Below are 22,464 nucleotides of genomic sequence, written 5' to 3'. Positions count from 1 at the left end.
GAATTCTAGAGCAACCCATACCAGAATAAAGTGGAAGTCAGAGTGTCACTGCTTCACTGCTGTCTTCATAAATTCATAACTGGCTGATCTTGTCTCTCTACATAGTGGTCACAAACATTTCATTAATAGCCATAGCTGTCACTCCCAAGAGTAGTCCTAAATATTCAATGTCACCATTATGCTCATTAGGGGAGGGTTAATTTCCATGAAACCTTAAAAAGGGATGTGTTATAAGCAATACACTCACCTAGCACTTCATTAGGAAAATGTTTTACTTTATTACTCCTACTTATTAATGCAATTATCAAATCAGCCAATTGTGTGGCAGCAGTGCAATGCATACAATCATGGAGATACAGGTCAGGAGGTTCAGTTAATGTTCATATCAGCCATCAGAATGGGAAAAAATTGGATATAAGTGACTAAGTGATCTTTGACCGTGGAATGATTGTTGGTGGCAGACAGGGTGGTTTGAGTATCTCAAACTCTGCTGATCTCCTAGGATTTTCATGCAAAATAGTCTCTAAAGTTTGCAAAGAATGGTGCAAAACACAAAAGAAAAATCCAGTGAGCAGCAGTTCAGCACACAGAAACACATTGTTAATGACAGACATCAGAGGAGAATGGCCAGACTGGTCAAAGCTGACAGGAAGGTGACAGTAATGCAAATAACCACACATTACAACAGTGGTATGCAAAATAGCATCTCTGAACACACAATGCATCATAACTCTAAGTGGATAGGCTACAGCACTAGAAGTCTAATAAATACCTAACAAAGTGCTCACTGAGTGTAAAAAATATATATCCTAGATACTTCTAGGATCCCCCCTCCAATCATTCATTAATATGCATGGGCCAGGGGAAGCGAGAATGTCCCACCCTCCCTTTACCGAGATAAAATAGGGTCTTTATTTAATAATTTTTGAGTTGAAGTTGGTAAGTCCTACACCTTGATGCGGCATTCCACATTCTCATCCCTGGTCGTTTTGGAATATTTGGCTGTTTTCTGGTTTTTGAGCATTGACTTTGGCTTCCTTGGGATTCATTTAGGGAGGAAACAAGCTGTGGTTCGGTATTTTCTCTCATTAATTTCTCTTGTGACTGTTACTTGTCTATGTCTGTAAACTTCATTGTTTTAAGGTAGATGAACCCGTCTCTACATTAGACGTAGATCTGTGCTGTAACTTTTCTTATTTTGAATCTGCTTTTGAGTTATACATCTTGATCAAGCTTGATCCAAAAGGTTGCTCTGCCTAGCAGTTTCCATTTAACTGATATTTGATATCTTCGATAATAATGAATACAAATACATTTATTTTACATGTTGGTTAAGTCAGGGCTTTTAACTGTTGATACATTTGTGTTCGGTATTCGGAGTGCTGGGCATTAAATGAAGGTGTTGACGGTTAAAATTGCATATTTTACTTTAAACTTCACTTCCCCAACAAATCTATCCTTCAAATCAGATGCCGCTGAGGCTTAAGGTCAATGTTAATGCAAAACGTAATGTCTGTGTAAGTAATATTGAATCAAGCTATCATCTTTTTTATGGATGTATATGTCAAATTATTTTAGATAGATGTTGAACATAAATGCAAAAAATGTATTATTAAATTATATTTTATATAACAAGATTCATTCATTCATTATCCTAACCCACTTATCCTGAACAGGGTCGCTGGAGTCTATCCCAGCATACATTGGGCGAAAGGCAGGAATACACCCTGGACAGGTCGCCAGTCCATCGCAGGGCACACACCATTCACTCACACCTATGGGCAATTTAGACACTCCAATCAGCCTAACCTGCATGTCTTTAGACTGTGGGAGGAAACTCATGCAGACAAGGGGAGAACATGCAAACTCCACTCAGAGAGGCCCCGGCCGACGGGGATTCAAACCCAGGACCTCCTTGCTGTGAGGCTGTGAGACTGCACCATCCGTGCCGCCACATATGACAAGATTGATATTGATAATTAAACAACATTTATGTTCAACCTTTTTATTTTATATGGAACAGGTTTTATTCATAAGTGCAAACGGGCCAGGAAGAAGCTGAATGTACAACAATTTAATTGAACAGGGACATTCTTTTCAGACATTAAATGCACTGAAAAACTGAAAAGAAGTTAATGGGCATTCATAAAGCCTTGAAAATATGTTTGTAACTTATATTTCTATAACGCTTTTTGTTCAATTTGTACAAATGTGTATTTAATTTTGTTCTGAAAAAAAGGTCCGTAGACCTCTGGAAGGAAAGTCAATCTACGCAGAATCCCGGTGGAGTTTTTTTTATTTTATTATTACGTTAAGACGTAGGTACTCCAACGTTACGTGAGTGTACGTCGGAATGACTGAAGCGTCATCGCTTTGGCTGTAGCAGGGATTCTCCAGCCGGCGAGGCCTTTCTTCTCTGAAAGCCATTTAGCTATATTTTAATTCCTGGCGGTAAATAAAGCCAATATTTTCCCGAAAAAATAAGCTTCAACAATGCACGGTACCAAGCTCTATTCCACCTGTTTGGTGCTACTTACCGGGCTAATTTGCGCTGAAACCTCTCTGGTGAACGAGGAGGTGAAACGCACCGTGGATTTGAGCACGCACCTAGCCAAAATAACAGCGGAGGTTCTGCTGTCTAACCAGGGAGAATCTGCTGTACATAGCTTCATTGTGGCGCTGGAAACTGAGTTGGCCCCACACCTCGCTTACATTGGAGTATCTGTAAGTAGCCGGATCGGTGCAACCGAGTTTGTTCGCTAATGTGTTGCTACCGAACTAACCTCATTTTGCCTTGCTAGCTAGCTATAATTCATTTAGCTAGCTAACGTTATTTAGCACGCAAATACATTAGACTCGAGAGTTTTCGTTCACTGTTTAGCCGCGAAGGTTATTAATACCCAACATCGTAGGTGACGCTAACCTAACAGGGTTAACTAGTTATCTGGATCACGGAAAGAAACATTGGCCAGCTGAAATTGTACAGCCTAACCGCTAGTAAAGCACCCGGTCGTTTCCAGTTTGCCGCGCCTTACTATCTACCATAGTTTTAACGGTAATGGAAACCAACATAAAGTAACATTACAGTTATTTTGTAACTTGCATTAGTGTTGAATCGGTAATTTAATAAACCATGCACAGTATTTGCTACAATCTCAATTTGCTCGATAACAATCATACTGATTTCGCAGCAGTTTGTCAGTGAATATAGGGTAACGTAGCTTGTGAACTAAGTAACTTACTATTCTATTAATATTTTTGCACTTCTGTTAACTGGTTTAAAAGGGGCGATGCAATTCACAGATTATGATATATCTGGTATAATCGTTTATTGTATACATTCAATAAAAGGTAAACGAAGGCTGAATCTTTTGGAAATGAATGGCCAAGACGGCAGATAGTACTTCCGCGTGTTCCCCTCCTGTCAGTGAGCTGTGAGTGTGACACGTAAGCATTCAGAGTGGCTAGTTTGACTGGAAGGAGTTGCTGCAGAGACTCATATCCGGGTATACAGCCACCAGTTTTTCATTGCTTTGTTTTAAATCGACTGTGTTAGAGTAAATTGCGACGAAAAAAAAATGTGTCACTGTCCCTATACTTTTGACTTTTAGTCATGTGGCAGCAACTCAATGTATAGAAGCATGCAGACATGGCTAAGAGGTTCAGTTGCTATTCAGACCAAACATCAGAATAGTGAAGAAACGTAATCTAAGTGACTGAGTATCTCTGAAATATACCACATGTTGAACTTTGAAGTGAATGGGCTACAGCAGCAAAAGATGAATAAGTAAAAAAAATATATATATATATTGCCTAAGTGGTCACTGATTGTATGTACACACACAAGAACAGAACATTTTATTATTGTTAATGTAAAACTTGTACAAAACTAGAATTGCATTGGCACGGTTTACTGACTGCTGCTTCTACTACTGGTAATATAGTCATCTATGTACATCTAGGGTTATTTCCTCCACTTTGATGGCAAAGGTAGTCAAATGTCATATGTTTGTTTTGGCCAGGTGAAAGGTGAGGAAGATGAGGACAGCAACTTGGAGCTGAAAGAAACTACAATCAAAGACCACAGGTGAGACCATCCTAATTGAAGAGAGGATCTTGTTCATAGATGTGACCAATAGGGAACTAAGCACTTGTTTAATGTAGGCTTATATTATTTTGTTTGACCTCTCTTTGGCACCTATTATTTGCTAGTGATTTCAGTTGAAATCCCCCAAGCATTCTTTTCTATTCCAGGTCTGACATTGGGGAGATTCTGTGTCCTGGTTTGTTTGGCATAGTGCTTCATAGTGAAAAACTGAACTTTTTGCTATAAAGCAATTTATGCTCATACCTTTAATCTACATTGTGTCCCTTCTAGTGGGAAGTTCTTCCAGGTGCAGTTGACCTCCCCTCTGGCAGGGGGCAGCAAACTAAGGCTGCAAGTGGAGACGGTGCTGAGCCATGTGCTGCAGCCCTTCCCCACTCACATTACCCAGGCAGAGCGGCAGCTGGTAGTATTCCAGGGCAACCACTATGTGTACTCACCCTACCCTACCCGAAGCCAAAGCACCCGTGTTCGCCTTGCTTCCAAGAATGTGGAGAGCTACACCAAGTTGGGAAACCCCAGCAAGAGTGATGAGATCATTGAGTATGGACCGTTCCGTGATGTTGCCCCTTACAGCCAGGTAACTTGCCCTGCGTCCCTTACAAGTCTTCAAATGTACCATCGAATTGTACTGTTCCAGACAACAGTAGATCGACATTTACAGAAAAATGCATCTATGGCGGTGGTACAGAGACCAACTAAGGGTGTACTTTCTGTAAGCAGAGCACAAGAGCTTTGATCAGCAAATAGATGTCATCAATGGTTTGACCAATGCAGTTTTGAGTGTAAGCATTAGTCTAGAAGGCCAAATTATGTACACTTCTGAAATCTTTGAAATCAGCTGCTTTGAGAGAAGTCACAATAACATTGTATTGGAAGATAAAACATGAGCGGAGCAGATGAACAGTGCTGTCAAAACAATAGATAACTAATGCATTAAACATTCGGAGAAATTGCACAAAAACTGACAACATATTAAATGTCCTATTGCACTCCAAAATAAACCGTTTATTTCAATTGATTTATGAATTGCTTGAGGCTGTTTGGGTTTTTAACTCCAAGCATTTGTACACTTGGCTTGACAAAACTCTGGACAGGATCCCAGGATTCGACTGTTATTCCACACTTGTTCAATTACCACTTATTTGCTCAAGAAAAAAACACTGGAGGAAGTGTTGGGACAGAGGCAAGTAAATCTTTCCAAATACTGGACAGAAAGTAAAATTATAGTGATAGGTCTAGGGGCGGCCTGTAGCGTAATGGTTAAGGTAAATGACTGGGACACGCAAGGTCGGTGGTTCTAATCCCGGTGTAGCCACAATAAGATCCGCACAGCCGTTGGGCCCTTGAGCAAGGCCCTTAACCCTGCATTGCTCCAGGGGAGAATTGTCTCCTGCTTAGTTTAATCAACTGTACGTCGCTCTGGATAAGAGTGTCTGCCAAATGCCAATAATGTAATGTCTATTCCAAACAACTGAACTGATGCAGAAGGATGTCTCCATGTGAACAAGGTTACACCAATCTTCATCAGGCAATGATGGGTTACTGTTTAAAAACCATTTATCAGTTTGAATAAAATGCAAGTGCAAGTGATATAACTTCAGTTTTTATGTGTGTAGGCCACTTCCGATAGTTAAAAATATGCGACTACCATATGCCTAGTTCTAATAACCATACTGACTGCATTGAGATGATGTGGGATATTGCTGTCAGTCAATAGTAAGGGCCAATTATCAATGTTTATGACTGGGGAGGTCTAATTTCATCATTGTCTAAAGTGAAGGGTCTATCAGAGAAGGGTCTACTGGGCGGTCACTGATATGCACGTGACAGCAGCTTTGGAAAAACTGCTCAGTCACCAATAAATAATTATATAATTTCTTTGTGAACTAGGTTTCTTTAACAGCAAGTGGGCTCCTTTGACCCCTATCATAGTTACAAATCCATAGTAAACGTGCCAGTTTAGGACTGATCAAGTTCATGATGGCTCTTTCTACTTTTTACTTGCTCAGGATGCCATGAAGATCCATTATGAAAACAACAACCCCTTCCTCACCATCAGTAGCATCACCCGTACCATTGAGGTCTCCCATTGGGGGAACATCGCTGTGGAAGAGACCATCGACTTGCGTCATACAGGGGCTGTCCTAAAAGGGCCTTTCTCCCGCTATGACTACCAAAGACAGTCTGACAGTGGGATCTCCTCTGTGAAATCATTCAAGGTGTGTTGCTTAAAAGTCCTTTTAACAACCATCATTTCTCTAGTTCTGCATTGAAACCTCTTTTCACTTTTCCCCCAGAAACCCTGCTCTATTAATGCCCCTTTCTCTCTACACCAACCTTCCTCCTCCAGACCATCCTGCCTGCTTCGGCTCAGGATGTTTACTACCGTGACGAGATCGGTAACATCTCCACCTCCCACTTGCTGATTCTGGAAGATTCTGTGGAGGTGGAGGTACGTCCTCGCTTCCCCCTGTTTGGTGGTTGGAAGACTCATTACATCATCGGCTACAACCTGCCCAGCTATGAGTACCTGTACACCCTGGGTGAGTGGCTCAACTGCATGGTTCAATTCTGAGTATGAAACGGACCTGGATTTTACAGAAGCGCTAAAGGTCAAATTAATCCTTTTTCTCCCCGCCTCTCTACCCCAGGTGACCAGTACGCTCTGAAGATGCGGCTGGTTGACCATGTGTATGATGACCAGGTGATCGATTTCCTCACGGTCAAACTCATTCTTCCGGAAGGAGCCAGGTGAGCTTGCTTTCCATCTTTGCTTTTTCCCCTCTCTGTGTAGGACTATTCTCTCTCTCTTTCTCTGCCAAATAAATGTCCCAAATGACCCAGTGTGTCACCGGGTCCTTCTCTAAGGAACGTCCATGTGGACACACCCTACCCCATCCACCGTGTGCCAGACCAGCTGCACTATACCTACTTGGACACCTTTGGCCGCCCAGTTCTGGTGGCCACTAAGAGCAACCTGGTAGAGCAGCACATTCAGGATGTGGTGGTGAGTTTTGGGAGGGGGGTTATGGTTTGGTAGGAGCATTTGAATTTGTCAACCTGTGAAACATACTGTTGAATTATTGTGACACTGTTGTGTGTGTACACTTCAAAGATCTGTGTGTCTCCATCAGGTACACTACACCTTCAACAAGATCCTGATGCTGCAGGAGCCCCTGCTTGTGGTTGGGGCCTTTTACATCCTGTTCTTCACTGTCATCATCTATGTGCGCCTGGATTTCTCCATCACCAAGGTATGCCTTTGCAATCTGCCATCTTGTTTCACTCTCTCTCTTACTCTCATCTCTGTCCATCACTTCATTGTCTCTTCCCCTTTATCTCTTATCACTTCTGCCACTGCCTGTTTCCTTGTCCTTCTTACCTCATCTTAATCTGCCACTCCATCTCTCTCCCTCCCTTAGCCAGCCTCTTACTTTCACTGTCACTCCAGTCTTCCACTCCTTCTCCTTTCTGTTTCCTTCAACTGCTGCACTCTCATTCCTCGTGTCCCGCTTATTCAGACTCAAATACGTCTTATTGGCATGCAGAAATAATACCGTGATGATGAATGAATGGTCTAACGCTGTCTCACAGGACCCTGCCGCGGAGGTGCGCATGAAGGTGGCGTCCATCACAGAGCAGGTGCTGACCTTGGTCAACAAGCGCCTGGGGCTGTACCGCCACCTGGACGAGGTGGTGAACCGCTACAAGCAGTCGCGCGACACGGGCGCCCTCAACAGCGGCCGGAAGACTCTGGAGGCCGAGCACCGCACCCTGACCAATGACATCGCCTCCCTGCAGGCCCGCCTCAAAGCGGAGGGGTCTGACCTGGCAGACAAGGTGAGGGCTGTACGCACACACACTGGAATGTCATGTCACAGCACCAACAAATCCAGACCATTCTTTAACCGAAAGTAAAGATATGGTCAAATTGGGGTTAACTGTAGTTGGCAATTAATGGTATAATCACTTTTACTTGTGGCATGTTATTAATAGAAGGTATGCACACACTATCAGGGTGTATACATTGAGTGATGTAAGTATAACTGTGTGTAAAGTAAGAAAGTATATGTAAAGAACGTGTTTGTGTGTTGTTGTATAATATAAGCGCTTCCTTGCCCTCAGGTGGGGGAGGTGCAAAAGCTGGACGGCCAGGTGAAGGATCTGGTGTTCCGCTCCTGTCAGGAGGCCGAACGCTTGGTGGCTGGGAAGGTGAAGAAAGAGGCTTACATAGAGAGCGAGAAGTCACTGGCCAGCCGGAGGCAGGAGCTGGTCACCCGCATCGACAGCCTGCTGGACGCCCTGTAAATGCATGTACGCAATATACCCTTTGTGAATCATGCAGCTCCGCCCTTAACAACACACACACACACACACACACACACACACACACGCATGCATGCACACACGCATACACACACACACACACACACACGCATGCATGCACACACGCATACACACACACACACACACACACAGTTGGCACTTACTTAAGCATACATTTCTCCCTCTCCTATACATATGACTTCACACATACTCACATGTCAAGTTGTAAGTTTGTTTGCGTCGCCTGATTGAAAAGGCAGACATGCTTGACGCTGTGATTGGCCAGTTGTGTTCAGGTGTGGGAGAAGACAAGTGAGAGAATCTTGTGTGGGTCCAGCAGAAACGCTGCTTTTTTTATTTTAGGGTTTCGGTTTTGTAAGGCCATTTTTTTCACCTTTGCTTGAATGATTGCTTTAGTTGGAAATATGAACATAAATGTTAATACCGATTTGTGAGTTTTTCTATTCTAAATTACTGTACAAATTTATATTCATGTTCTCTTCCTTCCCCTCACCACAAGTACCCTGGTCATATGTAACCTATGAAAGGGTGAGGCACTAAACCTGAGGTTGTTTTGCAGACAGCTTGAGCCAAATGCACTGCAGCGTATGTTGGAGGTATTTGTAAATAAAACCGCTCCACTCTGCATCAGCTAGCTTATTTTTGGTGCGACCTACCTTGCCCAAAACTTTGAGCAAACAGAAAAGACCTGGATGCAAGTCAGTCCCTGTGCAGTTTAGCACATTTTTTTGTCAGCGATTGCAATAGTTTATACTTCTTTGACGACACAATTGTTTTTTCTTTGATGTGAATTGGAAGCCTTCTGTAATGTGAGATTTGTCCCTACATGAGATTACAGTGTGTGTGAAATGGGGTATTGGAGGGAATTTGGTTATGTTGACATGACTATGTGAACTTACAATGGCATGAAAGAAATGGAAATGAGCAGATTTGGAATAAAAATGTAAACCTTCAGTATCTGTGTGTTTTGTCAATGCAGCCTAGATGAGTATAAGAAAAAAAGAAAAAGGTTTTCACATGCATTCTGAACTCAATGCATACTTTTTCAGAAACATGTTAAATACTTGAATGTAGATACTTTTTGTATTGGAAGCACATAATTATCTAGACCGGGCTACCCACCTACCATCCTGTAGTTTTTCACTCCAACCCTAACAAAGCACACCTCATTCAATAGCTGCAGATCTAATTGAGCTGCTGATTGTAAGAATCATATTTGTCATTAGGGTTGAAATCAAAACCTATAGGACTGTAGATGACCAGGAACAGGGCTGGGCAGCCCTGATGTAGACCATACTGACTACCAGTAGAGGGCACTCCTGTAGTGTTGATTGCGTACAAGCACAAGGGTTGTACGCAATATCAAACGGCATTAAGCAATATTCAATCAGAAAATGCATATGTGCAAGGTTTCTCCACTAGTTCCATTTTGAACATATTTTATGAAAATATGTAGCTAATATGTAGCACATTACATCTTGCACAGTTCAGTTAGAAGTATTGCATCTGGATCTTCTAATCCGAGTCGCATGTAATTTGTGAATAATCTTAAATTGTATTTCATGAGAAGCGATTGAGCAACTTATCTTTTGCATTCAGTTAAATCATTTTCCATTCATCTGCGCTTGTACAGGTAGTTCCATGTTCTAGTTCCCAAGAATACCTTCTGGATTGATTAAAATCTTCTCCCAGTTGCCAATTGTCCCATACAAAATAATATCTTTGTTTTCAGCAATTATTCAGGCAAAATAATCTTCACTTTCATTCTATATTGAGGGACAGTTAATTGTTCAAATTTGTTTTTGTTTTAAACCATACTCCTCAAATGGGAGTATGATTTCAATACTGGTCCATCAAAAAAATAATTTGTTAATCATTGCTACTTATCACTACTGTCTGTGCATGACCGAGGGAAATGGGGATTGCATAAGACAGGAAAATGATCCTTTCATCCCTTAGTATTGACACATTTTACACCAAGAGCTTAACTGTGAGAACCACCAAATTGTAGCATAGGATAGAAGCTAGTTCTCTCTATTAATGGCAAATCAGCGGGTAGCAGTGATTTGCACCCTATCTTCCTAAATCTGTGACTATGGTTCTAGAATGGGCAGTGTCCGAGTGGTTCGTAGAGGAACAGTTGTTCCTCCACTGGGGGAACTAGGGTGGAGAGGCTCCATGGTCAGAAGCGAGAACCATTTGCATTGGTGGCAGGAGTGGCTGAGCTGGCGTGTAGGGCTGAATTATGTCCTGTAGGGAGGAAGGAGCTGTCCTGTTGGCTGCAGTGTAGGCCAGAGTCAGGACTTTGAACCTGACCCTGACAACAACTGACAGGCAAACAAAGAATTTGCCCATTTCTGTAAATCATTTTTGATCTTTCCTATGACTGGTAAATTGTAATTTATTAATTCCTTGAAAACCGTAACTTCCATTCAAACATTATGAGAAAATAAGTGGTAATAGACGTGGACGTAGACCCCCTCCTCCAACTATCAGAAAACATCACGCCCCCCTAAAATTAACGTGTTCTGTTGAGCGGTATGGTTAGTGACCCCTAAAAAATTCTAAAGAAAAGTTCCTGTTTCATTTGACTGTTTTAGTTTGTGGAGTATTGCAGGGACTCAATGCTTGGTAATGCATTACATCATGGGTTGGTGCACTTGACTGCAGCAGAAGGCTGGTAAGGGGGGTCACTTGGATTGGGTATGTTTGGCTGTAACTGTACATTGTCACAATTTGACCTTCTGCCTTGATTGACATGTATGTTCTTTAACAGCCCAGCCTTGTCCTGCCCATCTCCAGCCTCCATCCATTACCTGAGGTATTCTAGGCTGTTTCTGACACAACTGGAGCACACTCAAGACTGCAGAAGAAGTGGCAAGATGGAGCGGAAGAGGCGGTGGTGTGGGTGACAGGGAGGCAGCAGCAGTTAGTACAGGCTGTCCCTCCCTGGTTGCTAAAGCACAATGATATACGAGAAGTAACCGCTGTAATGATACCAGGGTCTGCAGTCATCCTGATCTGGGCAAAATTCCGTTTAAACCGGAATACATGAACAGACGTGTATCCTGATGTGGCGAGGACTGTACGCTGAGCTGGGGCCTGTGGGAGGGGCCGGGTGCCATGTGGCGAGGCTGAAACTCCCTCTCTCTGGCCAAGGACGGGGGTTGTTGAGGTGTTGGGGTCCAAATCATGGTAAAGTGTCCTCTGTCTTTATTTAACAACAGTGAGCTGCTACCATTACATCTATTAAATGTATACTATAGCAGTGGTACTGGGAATTCATATTTGGCTAAAAAAAAGAGAGAAGAAACAGCAATAAAGTGTTGCTGAGGTGGAGGTGGACACAGGTGCAGAGAGACAGCCATGACATCACTGTATTTTCTATGTTAATCTACAGTACTGGCACAAATGACAGAAACACTGCATTTATAAACAGAGTATGACTCTTGTGAGAGCATGTGTTGCATATACCAAGAGAACAGTACAATGCTTGACCTCTGCAGTAAGGTGGTCCGATGGTTCTGTTATATTGTGGTGGACATTTTCCTGGCATGGTTGAGGTCCACTTATGGGAGATTTTGGACTGACCTGTTAGACAGTGCTCTCCACCACCACCCGCAAAACACCAAATGAGGGAATACCTTTTGAAGAACGGTGTTCCATCCCTCTAGTAAAGTTCCAGAGACTTGTAGAATCTATGCCAAGGCGCACTGAAGCTGTTCTGGAGGCTTGTGGTGGCCCAAGACCTTAGTAAGATACTTGCATCATATGGTTAGAAATGTTATAGTTAACTTGAACATTTGTTTGTGTAGTATATTTTTTCATTAAGAATATTGTCCTTTTTTATTGTCAATTTCACATTATGGATGGGCACAAAAATGTCTCAAAGAAGCAGCAACAGGCACATATAGAAGTTTCAAGCGTACTAAACTTCTTTAAGCACAGTGTATATATAATTTGTTAACGCTGTATAGCTGGTGGGCTAACTCCCAATTAAAAATGATCATATTTTAGGTGACTGCTGTTAAAAACTGTATGTTTTGCTTAAATAAACATGGGGACAAAAAACGAACCTTTGAAATCTGTGTCATTTACCACCTGAGTACATATGTGTTTGCATCAGTTAGAGGGTGCTACAGTGTCTGGCAGGGGCAAACTGACAGAGTGGTGATTGATTATGCCCCCCAAGTATTCTAAGAGACCAGTATCTGTCAGTGAACAATATCCTGCACTATCAGCCTTGGAAAGCTCATAAATTACCACGACATCATAGGTACCACCCACACAGTTTCACCTTGGAGAAAAGCAAGTACACTCGCATGCACTCAGACAAACCGAAAGACAATGCACACACATACACATAAAACTCACATATTTCGAGTTTTTAGTTTGTCAAAAAGTGTTTTGGGGAGTGTTGCACCATATTATGACAGCTTATTCATCTCGGAATATTGCATATACACAAAGCCCCTTGCTCTCTGCCACCTCTCTCTCTCATGACAGATGTACTGTCAAAAGCAAACAAGTTTCCATCATAAATTTAAAATAAAATAAATAAACCATCTGGACTTTGACAATCTTTGTGTCTTCATATTGAATTTTATTCCCTCCGTCCCTGCTATACCCTAACGCTTCCCTGGCATCTTGTGCCCATTCCGCAGCTGCATTCAGAGTCCAGCTGTGTTTGTGGGCCGTGCAGAAAATCAAATGGCCATCACATAGGCAGGAAACACTCGCTTGTCACACCTGCTTCCTGCGCACAACTATTTGCTCCTGTGGCTGCCCGGCATTCAAGCCCTTTGGATGGAAAAAAAATGAATCCTAACCCAAAGCACACTGTCTTTGCTATGGTAACCATGCCTTGGTGGTCACAACAGAGGCACATGCACAAGCAGACTGTGCATGTGAGAGAAGAGAGAAGTACTGAAGTCCAGCAGAAGGCTAGACAACGATAAATAAATATACCACCTCCCAGAACATTGTTCAGTATCGACAGAATTAATTCCTAAAAACTCATGCAACTACCATATTCAAAGACTTGCAGTGTAAGGTTATATGCTATCTAATTCTGTCTAGCACTGAAAAAAACATATTGGGAACTTATTTTTTGGAACACCTAACTTCCTTCTAGATTTCACAATGTTTTTTAAATGCAGTTCACTGTAATATAATGGACATCTTCCTTCCAGTTGTATGCACATTTAATCAAGAACTATTTCTTCTACTGCAGCAACTCGCCAACTGTTCAGGGAAATGTTTAGACCGACCCACACAAATATTCTGGGGTAACACGTGTACATGTGTTTTGCTAACTAAAGTTTACAGCTGGCTAACATGTACACTTTTTATGTTTTGATATGCAAGCCAAGCACAGCAAACAGCTGGCTAAATCACTGATCAAAACAATCGACACTTTGCCCCAGAATACTGGTGTGCTTCGGCAGAAACTTCTGCTTGAACAGACACATTTGGCAAGTTTCAGCAGTAGAGTAATTATTATTGATTAAAATGTACTTTTTTGAGCTCTGTTGATATTCACCAGTAACTGTGGAATTATACTCTATTTTTAAAGAGAAGTACTCTAACTGCATTTTTGGCTGAAGTGTCCCTATAACCATGTAATGTACACTCACTTAGCACTTTATTAAGTATTTATTAGACTTATTTTTTCATCTGCTGTAGCCTATCTACTTAAACATACTGTCATAAAATATCATTCTGTCACCTTCCTGTCAGCTTTGACCAGTCTGACCCTTCTCCTCTGACCTCTCTCATTAATAACGCATTTCTGCCTGCAGAACTGCTGCTCACTGGATGATTTTTGTTTTTTCGCACCATTCTCTGCAAACTCTAGAGCAGGGGTGCACAACTCCGGCCCTGGAGGGCCTGTCTGCGAGCTTGTTTTTGTTCCAACCAATTCCCTTAATGTATTTCTCAGAAAGCTCCAGAAATTGTGCTGGTTCACTCCTCCACTTGAGCACAGTAAGATCTTTAGGATAGCAGTCTGCAGCTGTAGCTGGTGCAAATACAAATGTCTAATCAAAATATTATTTAGCTAGTTAAATAATTAAGAGCAGAAGTTGGCACAAAATCCTGAAGCGGAGCAGCCCATGCAGTGCACCCCTGCTCTAGAGACTGTTGTGCATGAAAATCACAGGAGATCACCAGTTTATGAGACACTCAAACTACCCTGTCCTGCACCAATAATCATTCCACGATCACAGTCACTTCGATCACATTTCTGCATGCTTTTATGCATTTAGTTGTCACATGATTGGCTGATTAAATATTTGTATTAACAAGCTGGTGTATACGTCTACCTAATAAAGTGATCACTGCGAGTATATTCATATATCAAATATCTCTTTCCGCTGTCGCACTCCCCACCTCCCCTGTGCAAACAGAGGGAGGGATGGATAACCAGAGGGTGGGGAGAGATGGATAGAGGGACAGATAGAGAAACAAGAGAGAGGGCAAGTCGGAAGCACTCACTGACAGGAAGGCACTCTATTTCTCCCCACCCTGCAGTTGCCCTGCTGGCACACACTTCCTGTCAGGACTCCACACACTTCCTGTCCAGCTGCAGGGAGTCCTGACTGGAACATTCCAACAGTGTCTCATAGAGTATTTGTAACATATGCACACTCATGCACACACACATGCACAAATGCACAAACACATGCAGATCCTGTACTTACAAACACACATGCACACTCACTACTTGTAGAAAACTACAATAGCACACAAACTACCCAAACTATGCTCTGCAGCTGTTAAAAAATAATACAAACACGTCCAAACACCCAGACATTTAAATCCTCTTAATTTAAACTCGATAAAACGTTCAGTGACAATTTAACTCCAATGAAACTTATATTATTCCAAGAGGAATAATGTTCCAATATTCCCTTGGAGTGAAATATACGCAATAGTCATTTTATTGTGTATGGCTGAGTACATCCCATTTTAATTATACATAAAACGTCTCAGTTCTAATGCACTCACAAGTTGATTTTCATCGGCTTCCCACTAGGTGTCCCTGTCCGTTAACAAACTTGGCAGTGCACAGCTCTAGGTCCATTCCGCAAATGAATTCGCAGACCGTATGTAGTTGATAATTATATATTTCTTTCTGCCAATGGAATCAAATAATAACACATTCCATGGCTATCACCGTCTATACTTTACATCACCCGTCAGGCTGCAGACCTCTTTGCGGATCCTGCTATACCTATTCACAATGGTAAAGAAAAGAGCATTAGATATATTTATAAATACAGAAAACGAAACGGAATTAGACCTACTCAAGGAAGTGCACATTTATTCTTGCGCGCACATTCACTAAATGAGTGAAAACATCATCTTTCGTGGCTGCTTTTGACCTTTCTGGAAAAAGAGCCAATCTCGGTTTAGAATTGGCTCTGGTGGAGATATGGAAAACTGCTGCTCCGTTATCTGAGTTGCCTGGGAGACCATCTGAGCACTGGGCCGGTGAAGATACTTTATTAAACGTTGAGTTTGTGTATATTGGAAAATACAGCTTTGTCGTAAGTGACAGACGGAGTTGTTAATACATAATGTTCTTCTCTCAATAATAAATGAAAGGCTTTCTCCTCCACACATAGGCCTACTGTCCTTTTCCTTATTCCTGGATACCGAAGTATGAAGTTGTAGCCTAGAAAGAGAAATGTTGCTATAATGTTGCTATAATCTCTTGTCCCCTCTGTTTGTATTTCATGAATACGTCTGTAGGGTCGAATTACGTTTATATCTTCAGTGCATTACAAATCATACGGTCGTATGCTTTTCCAGCATCGAAACAAGATAACGATCAGATAAGGATTCAATAGAAATGATCAAGTTACCAGTATAGAACATTTTGGCACTGGAAGGCCTACATGGTTCTCGGCGTAATAAACTGGAATGAAAGAATGAAGAATAAAAAGTTTTAGATGAGTTGAGTGAACCCAGGGATGAAAATACAGAATTTAAATAGCCTAATGAATTTAGGGTGTAGCCTATGTCTATCTACACGCATGCACGCACGCACGCACGCACACACACACACACACACAATGTAGGATAGGCCTAATAAAGACGGACAGACCAATCCAAATAATAAACACTCCTGCTATACTACTGCTAAGAACAGTACTACATAAGCGACTACTAGGCTACGACTTTGAAATTGTAGCATACGAACATTGTTGTCGTTTTAAAGATCCGAAAGCCCGAACGAATCTTGAGTAGGCCTAGTTCTGCATATTTCAATACAAACTGTATAACTGTGTTATATAATTATAGCTACATTTACGTTTGGAATTTCATTACACCTAGGTTACCCTACCAAGAGTAGGTTCTTCAGATGCAAAATTCAGTCATGTTCTTTCCATTTGCTGTCATTTGTCACACCAAGCCTGGTCTCCACACTAAGGTGCCCAACTACATTTAAACGAACAAATACAAATATTTCATGCCCCATAAGGAATGATGCACTGTTGTAGGCTATATGATTTGAAATTATATTTTATCGGTACACTCAAGTTTATGCTTGAGCCATGTGAAATAAGCCTATTCGTGAGTATTTACTAAATAATGTGCCATTATCTTCGCAACAAATCTCACCCCTCCCCCCCAAACATAGCTAAATTTCGACTCGAAACGTTCAACTTTTTAAAATTAAAATGGACGATGAAATAATATTAAAAATAACAAAAATAACGATAATAATAATAACAGCAACCCCATGTAAATAATCACAAATAAACTCATGGAAATACATCATATAGCTAGAAACGTTGTGTCATCTTATTTAAAATCAATTCCCCAACACACTGATTTTAAAACCGCTTAAAATCTGTTCATATTTGCGGATTTAAGTCGCTGTGACCGGCGATTCAGCCTGCGGACGTGCCGAATCGTGCATCTTTCAAGTCGTCCAGCGCACCTTAGCAGCCGCAGTCTGGAGAAAGAACCGAATTGTGACATCGGCGCATGGCGCTACTCCCAATCCTCTTGCTGAACCCACCTTCCAGCTCATTACAACTGCTAATTACACTCGTTACAAATTAGCAGCATAATTATTGGCCGCATGTGCACTTGTGCAGTTACAAAGCTACACATGACACCTAACACACTATCATGATTATTTTATCATTGATATTAGAGCAAAAGTATTTATTTATTTATTTATTTCGCTTCAGTTTTATTAATTTCCACATAGTGTGTTATAGGCTACACTTCCTAATTTTAAGTGTAATTATATATTGACTGTACGTTCTAATAAACATGCTGAGAATATTTTAAATGTCTACAAACTGCACGGTCTAAAACTATGTGTTTTACTATCAGATTTCTTAAAAATAGCTATTGAGATATAAGGGCCAATGAAAGTAGGCCTAATAAGTGATATTTGGCACTTCATGGACCATAACTACACACAACAAATCAAACAAAGATTGGGATTTATTCTCCAATTTAGACATTAAAAAGATGTGATGTGCATGACTTATGGTGACGGCAAGTCTGAAGCCATTTAAACACATAAAACCAGATACATTTGTATATTTCCACAAAACAAATGCACAGCTGAATAGCTTCTTCAGTTTAGCTTAATTCCCCTTTTTGTTTCAACCCAAATACTCCAGTGCCCTTAAAATTACTTGTCCTCATTAGTATCTCCTCCATGAGATCATTCATTCATTAATTCATTATCCTAACCCGCTTATCTCAGGGGGGCTGGAGCCTATCCCAGCAAGGAGTACACCCTGAACAGGTCGCCAGTCCATCACAGGGCGCATACACCATTCACTCAAACCTATGGGCAATTTAGACTCTCCAATCAGCCTAACCTGCATGTCTTTGGACTGTGGGAGGAAGCCGGAGTGCCCGGAGGAAGCCACAGGGCCATGGGGAGAACATGCAGGCTCCACACCGAGAGGCCCCGGCCGACGGGGATTCGAACCCAGGGCCTCCTTGCTGTGGGGCGGCAGTGCTACTCACTGCGCCATCCGTGCCACCCCCTCCATGAGATTCTGAACCTAATTTAATTCATTGAAGAGTAACATGTGTTCCTTGTTGCCAAAACGGAGCAATAACTATTTGAGACTGGACTTTTAAGCTTCTTTCTCATGTGTGACAGCTATCAAGAAAGTGGAAGACTGCACCCTTGACAGTATATGTCCCTTGGTGAAAGTTATTTGTGAAAGGTGATGCAGTGCTTACAAAAGTGTTATGCAATGCAAACAAATTCTTTCTTTAGCTCTTAAGTTGGGGCCTGTGCTTCAGTCAACCAAAAAGTTTTGGGGAATAGAACACAGTTTAAAATGTGGAATATGACTAAACATAATTTTATTGTTTGCCAGTGTTCCTTCAGAAAACATGATGTTGTATATGATTTTGAATTGCCTGAGCACATTGTGTGGAGCTTTATAAATATACAGAAGATATTATAGTCTCCAACCCTATAGCTAAATGCATCTACATAAAGGCTACTCTGGAATTGGCATTCTGGCATGACGAACTTTGATGTGACAAAAGTTAGAAAGACCACATTATCCATCGAATGGTTCACACAGCGCCTATATACAGGATATAATTTCAGGCACATGTAGACTTGTTTAGTTGGTCGGAGGCAATGTGGCCAATATTGCGGACTTGTTCTAATTTAGTTATTAGTAACCTATATTTATTCTTGTAGACTGTTTTTTTTTTTTTTACAAATGTCAATTCCAAAATGTTAAAAATATAAGTAAAATAATATGAATCGCATATGCAGGTTACATGGAGTTTTATCATTTTAAAACATTATAAGATACATTGGCTTCCACAGACAATAAGCTCATTAAGTGGTGCTTCTGGACAATCAAACAAGATATTTGAATGTTATTTATATTTACATTTTAAATAAACATATTCCGATTCAGAATCAATGGGCGGAATGCTTAATGCAATTATATAGGAACAAATAGTTTCATTTAACGAATTTCGCAGATGAAATAGGCTAATACAAACGGCGTGTCCATATGACAATTGCACAAATATACACAAATCGGTGCCGTATAGGCTTATGTAACTGTAGCCTACAGCCAGTGTACATTCACAAATGTAGCCCATACTGCTTATTGGCTTATACATGACAGCACGCTTTAAACGTGTAAATATTTCTCTGTCCCATCCCCTATCTGTCTCTATCAAGCTGCGAGATCTTCTCCAGTAAATGATGCATTAGATGCATCCAGTGTATTTGTTGTGTGAGTTTGAAAAGGCGGTGATAATCTGGGAGTGAGAGATAAGAAACACCATTTATTCAGCAGCACTTTGGAGCCTATTTCCAGCTCCGATCCGCCCCAGTCTCCCGACACCTCCAGCAGCTTGCTGATAACGATTAGGCTATTTATTATCTCCACAAAGAACAAAGATTAGCTACCACCGATGAAAAATTACCCCTCGATGGTAATAATCAAAAGAAGGAGGATCCTGGTTTCAGATGAGCATATTTTTTTATACACGCCACACACACACGCCCACGTACACACAATAAGCACTAAAACGGAATTTACTTTAATATCTGCCTTAAGAGCTTAAATAATATAAGCCAAAACAAATGCACTAATTCGACCACTGCAACATATACTAGATATATTCAGCAATAAAAAAGATGTTAGACGAAGAATTATTTAATTAGAGTTCATTTTATTTGATTTATCATCGTAACAATGGCATATTATCAGACATAGGCCTATCATTTTAAAATAATCGTGCCTGTAAAAACAAATGAAAGAGGACATTTTCAGAATTTTCTCTTTGCAAACCAGGCTTGTATCAGATATGCATCTCCACCCGAGACACTGCTGCATATGTGCGTGTGTGTGTGTGTGTGTGTGTGTGTGTGTGTGTGTTTGTGCGTGCATGCGTGTGTCTTGCTAACGTGACAAATTAAAAGTATTTCATACTGCGGGCTCCAGATAGAAGTGGATGTTCGGTAAAGATAAGGCTTTATCCCGCGCACATCAAGAGCGCGCTGTTCTCTGGTGCCAGCTCACGTAAGCTGAACACCACTAACAAACACCAAAACTGATTCCAGCTTCTTCTAATTCGTATTGCCTTCAAATGTTCACTTCAATTATAAGTTATCTACGCAAAATACACAAACAAGTTTGTATTAGCGAAACAATAATGAAAAAACACTGTAAAATGACAATAGAAACCATCAGTAACCATGGTATAGACAAAAAAAACCTGGTTCAATTCATGTAGACAGTTGACAGGAGGCCAACACAAAAGATTCAAGAGGAGCATAATGACAAGTGGAAGTTGTAAATATATTGTAATGATGTAAATAAAGACAAGAGTACGAATTATGACCGAGCAACATTGTATGCACTCTGTGCAGCCTTTTACCATTTAAGAAACACCTCAGAGATTGCTGACACGTTGTACCAAATATCGTGGCAACCTTTGACTGACCTCCCATCCCCCTTGGAGTCTAGAGGCCGAAAAGAAGAAGAGGATGTGAAAAAAGCAATATATGGGGCACAGCAAGGTGAATAGCCATTTTAACGTGCTGTCACGCGCTGATTGAAATATGGTACTGATAAGCAGTCCAGCATGCGTATGCACTTGTGATGCAGATATAAAATTTCAGCAAAGCAGTTGAAGGACCGAGTGGATGTAACGCAGCTGCTCCAAACATAAAAAGTAAAAAACAACACATAGCCACATCAACTTGTCTACCTAGTCCTTGTCAAAAATGCGTAGAACAAATGTTTTTGAACAATTAATATTCTTTAAACAATTTGTATTTGTAAATTGGCCTATATTATAATACAGCACTGGGTCCACAGAGCCGCCAGGACTTAAGATGGCGAGACACTTCGCTTTATTTTCTGCCTGTTTAACACAACATTTCGCTGCGTTTTTCAATCTGATTATGCACCACGAGGCTTCAATTGATTCGGTCCATATGTCCAACGCCTTAAGTATTTGACACCTTATTAAATTACATTATTTATTTACTTTGCAGTCGCCCTTGGCCAGAGCGACCTCTGCTCACCATTTCACGTCTTACGCGTTCTGTATTACATTTACGGTCACGCTACATCTGGATTTTACACTCCAACAATTGAAGTAAAAAGGCAAGCTCAAAACAACAGTGTAGCCTATTACCAATGATTCAAACCCAGAGTTCAAACGACAGCTCTAGTCCGCTAAATGCACAATACATTTCACAATACGAACTGTGGCTTTGATTAAGTATGCTAGGCCATAGCCTAACTGAAATGCGCTTTCTTTTAACTTTGAGTAACGAATTTAGACAAATGTTTGTCATGTTATGCTGGGCATCACAAGTCCATGACCATAGATATGATCGAAGAATACTGTTGAAAAAAAAGAAAAGAAACTCCATGTAGCTATTCACTTATTTTAAATTGCCTAAAGTTTGGCGCTATATCACCACAAACAATGCGTGAAGACGAGTTTGAACTTTTCTACAAATTACAATAGATAATTTAGCCTAGTGCTATATAGCTACTGTAAAAACGAACTAAAAAGTCATATTAATATAAACTACGATTAATTCAATAAATCCTGAAGCTACTTATTTTTTAAACACGCTCTTGTTATTCAAGTCGGCATAGGCTATCAATATAACATAATCATTCACGGTTGGCTACCTATGGGCCATTACGATATAGTCTAATGATCAAGACTTAAGGATAGTCTACAATTTGCAAAACACGTTCTCTATATGCCATCAGACTGAGATTTGGATACACAGATTTTAAAGTTTCTACTTATTGTTACAACGAAAGCTTTGAGTTTCAGAGTCAATTCTGTCACAGGTTGCATGTCCTTTCTTTCACTTTCTCTGTTTTATGGACATTGTGGACAGTGTCAAGACACAGCAACACAATCGCTCTTGCACCTGCCCGGCTGCAGCAGGGGCGCACAAGCAATGGTCTCGTGCAGGAGATTTAGTGGGGCTTTGCATGTTTTAAAAAGTT

At 41.0% G+C, this 22,464-nt stretch overlaps 1 protein-coding gene across 1 annotated transcript; it reads left to right on the top strand.

Moving 5' to 3' along the window:
* The first annotated feature begins 2,334 nt into the window (after positions 1-2,334).
* rpn1 (ribophorin I) lies at positions 2,335-9,409 on the top strand. Its single transcript, XM_061220900.1, has 10 exons — positions 2,335-2,724; positions 4,023-4,087; positions 4,379-4,685; positions 6,118-6,327; positions 6,459-6,651; positions 6,760-6,859; positions 6,977-7,115; positions 7,243-7,362; positions 7,703-7,948; positions 8,234-9,409. Exons 1-10 carry the CDS (start codon positions 2,494-2,496, stop codon positions 8,414-8,416), a joined length of 1,794 nt encoding a protein of 597 aa, XP_061076884.1. The 5' UTR covers positions 2,335-2,493; the 3' UTR covers positions 8,417-9,409.
* The last annotated feature ends 13,055 nt before the right edge of the window (positions 9,410-22,464 follow it).

The sequence above is a fragment of the Conger conger genome, chromosome 14 (genome assembly GCF_963514075.1).
Source record: "Conger conger chromosome 14, fConCon1.1, whole genome shotgun sequence".
In the NCBI taxonomy this organism is placed as follows: Eukaryota; Metazoa; Chordata; class Actinopteri; order Anguilliformes; family Congridae; genus Conger; species Conger conger.
Note: the sequence above shows the minus strand (reverse complement) of the source record. Positions and strands in the feature narration are given on the sequence as shown.

Coding starts and splice junctions, on each gene's coding strand:
- rpn1 (XM_061220900.1), top strand. CDS start 2,494: ATGCACGGTACCAAGCTCTATTCCACCTGTTTGGTGCTACTTACCGGG. Junction 4,686..6,117: donor ATGTTGCCCCTTACAGCCAG/GTAACTTGCCCT, acceptor TTACTTGCTCAG/GATGCCATGAAGATCCATTA. Junction 6,652..6,759: donor TGAGTACCTGTACACCCTGG/GTGAGTGGCTCA, acceptor TCTCTACCCCAG/GTGACCAGTACGCTCTGAAG.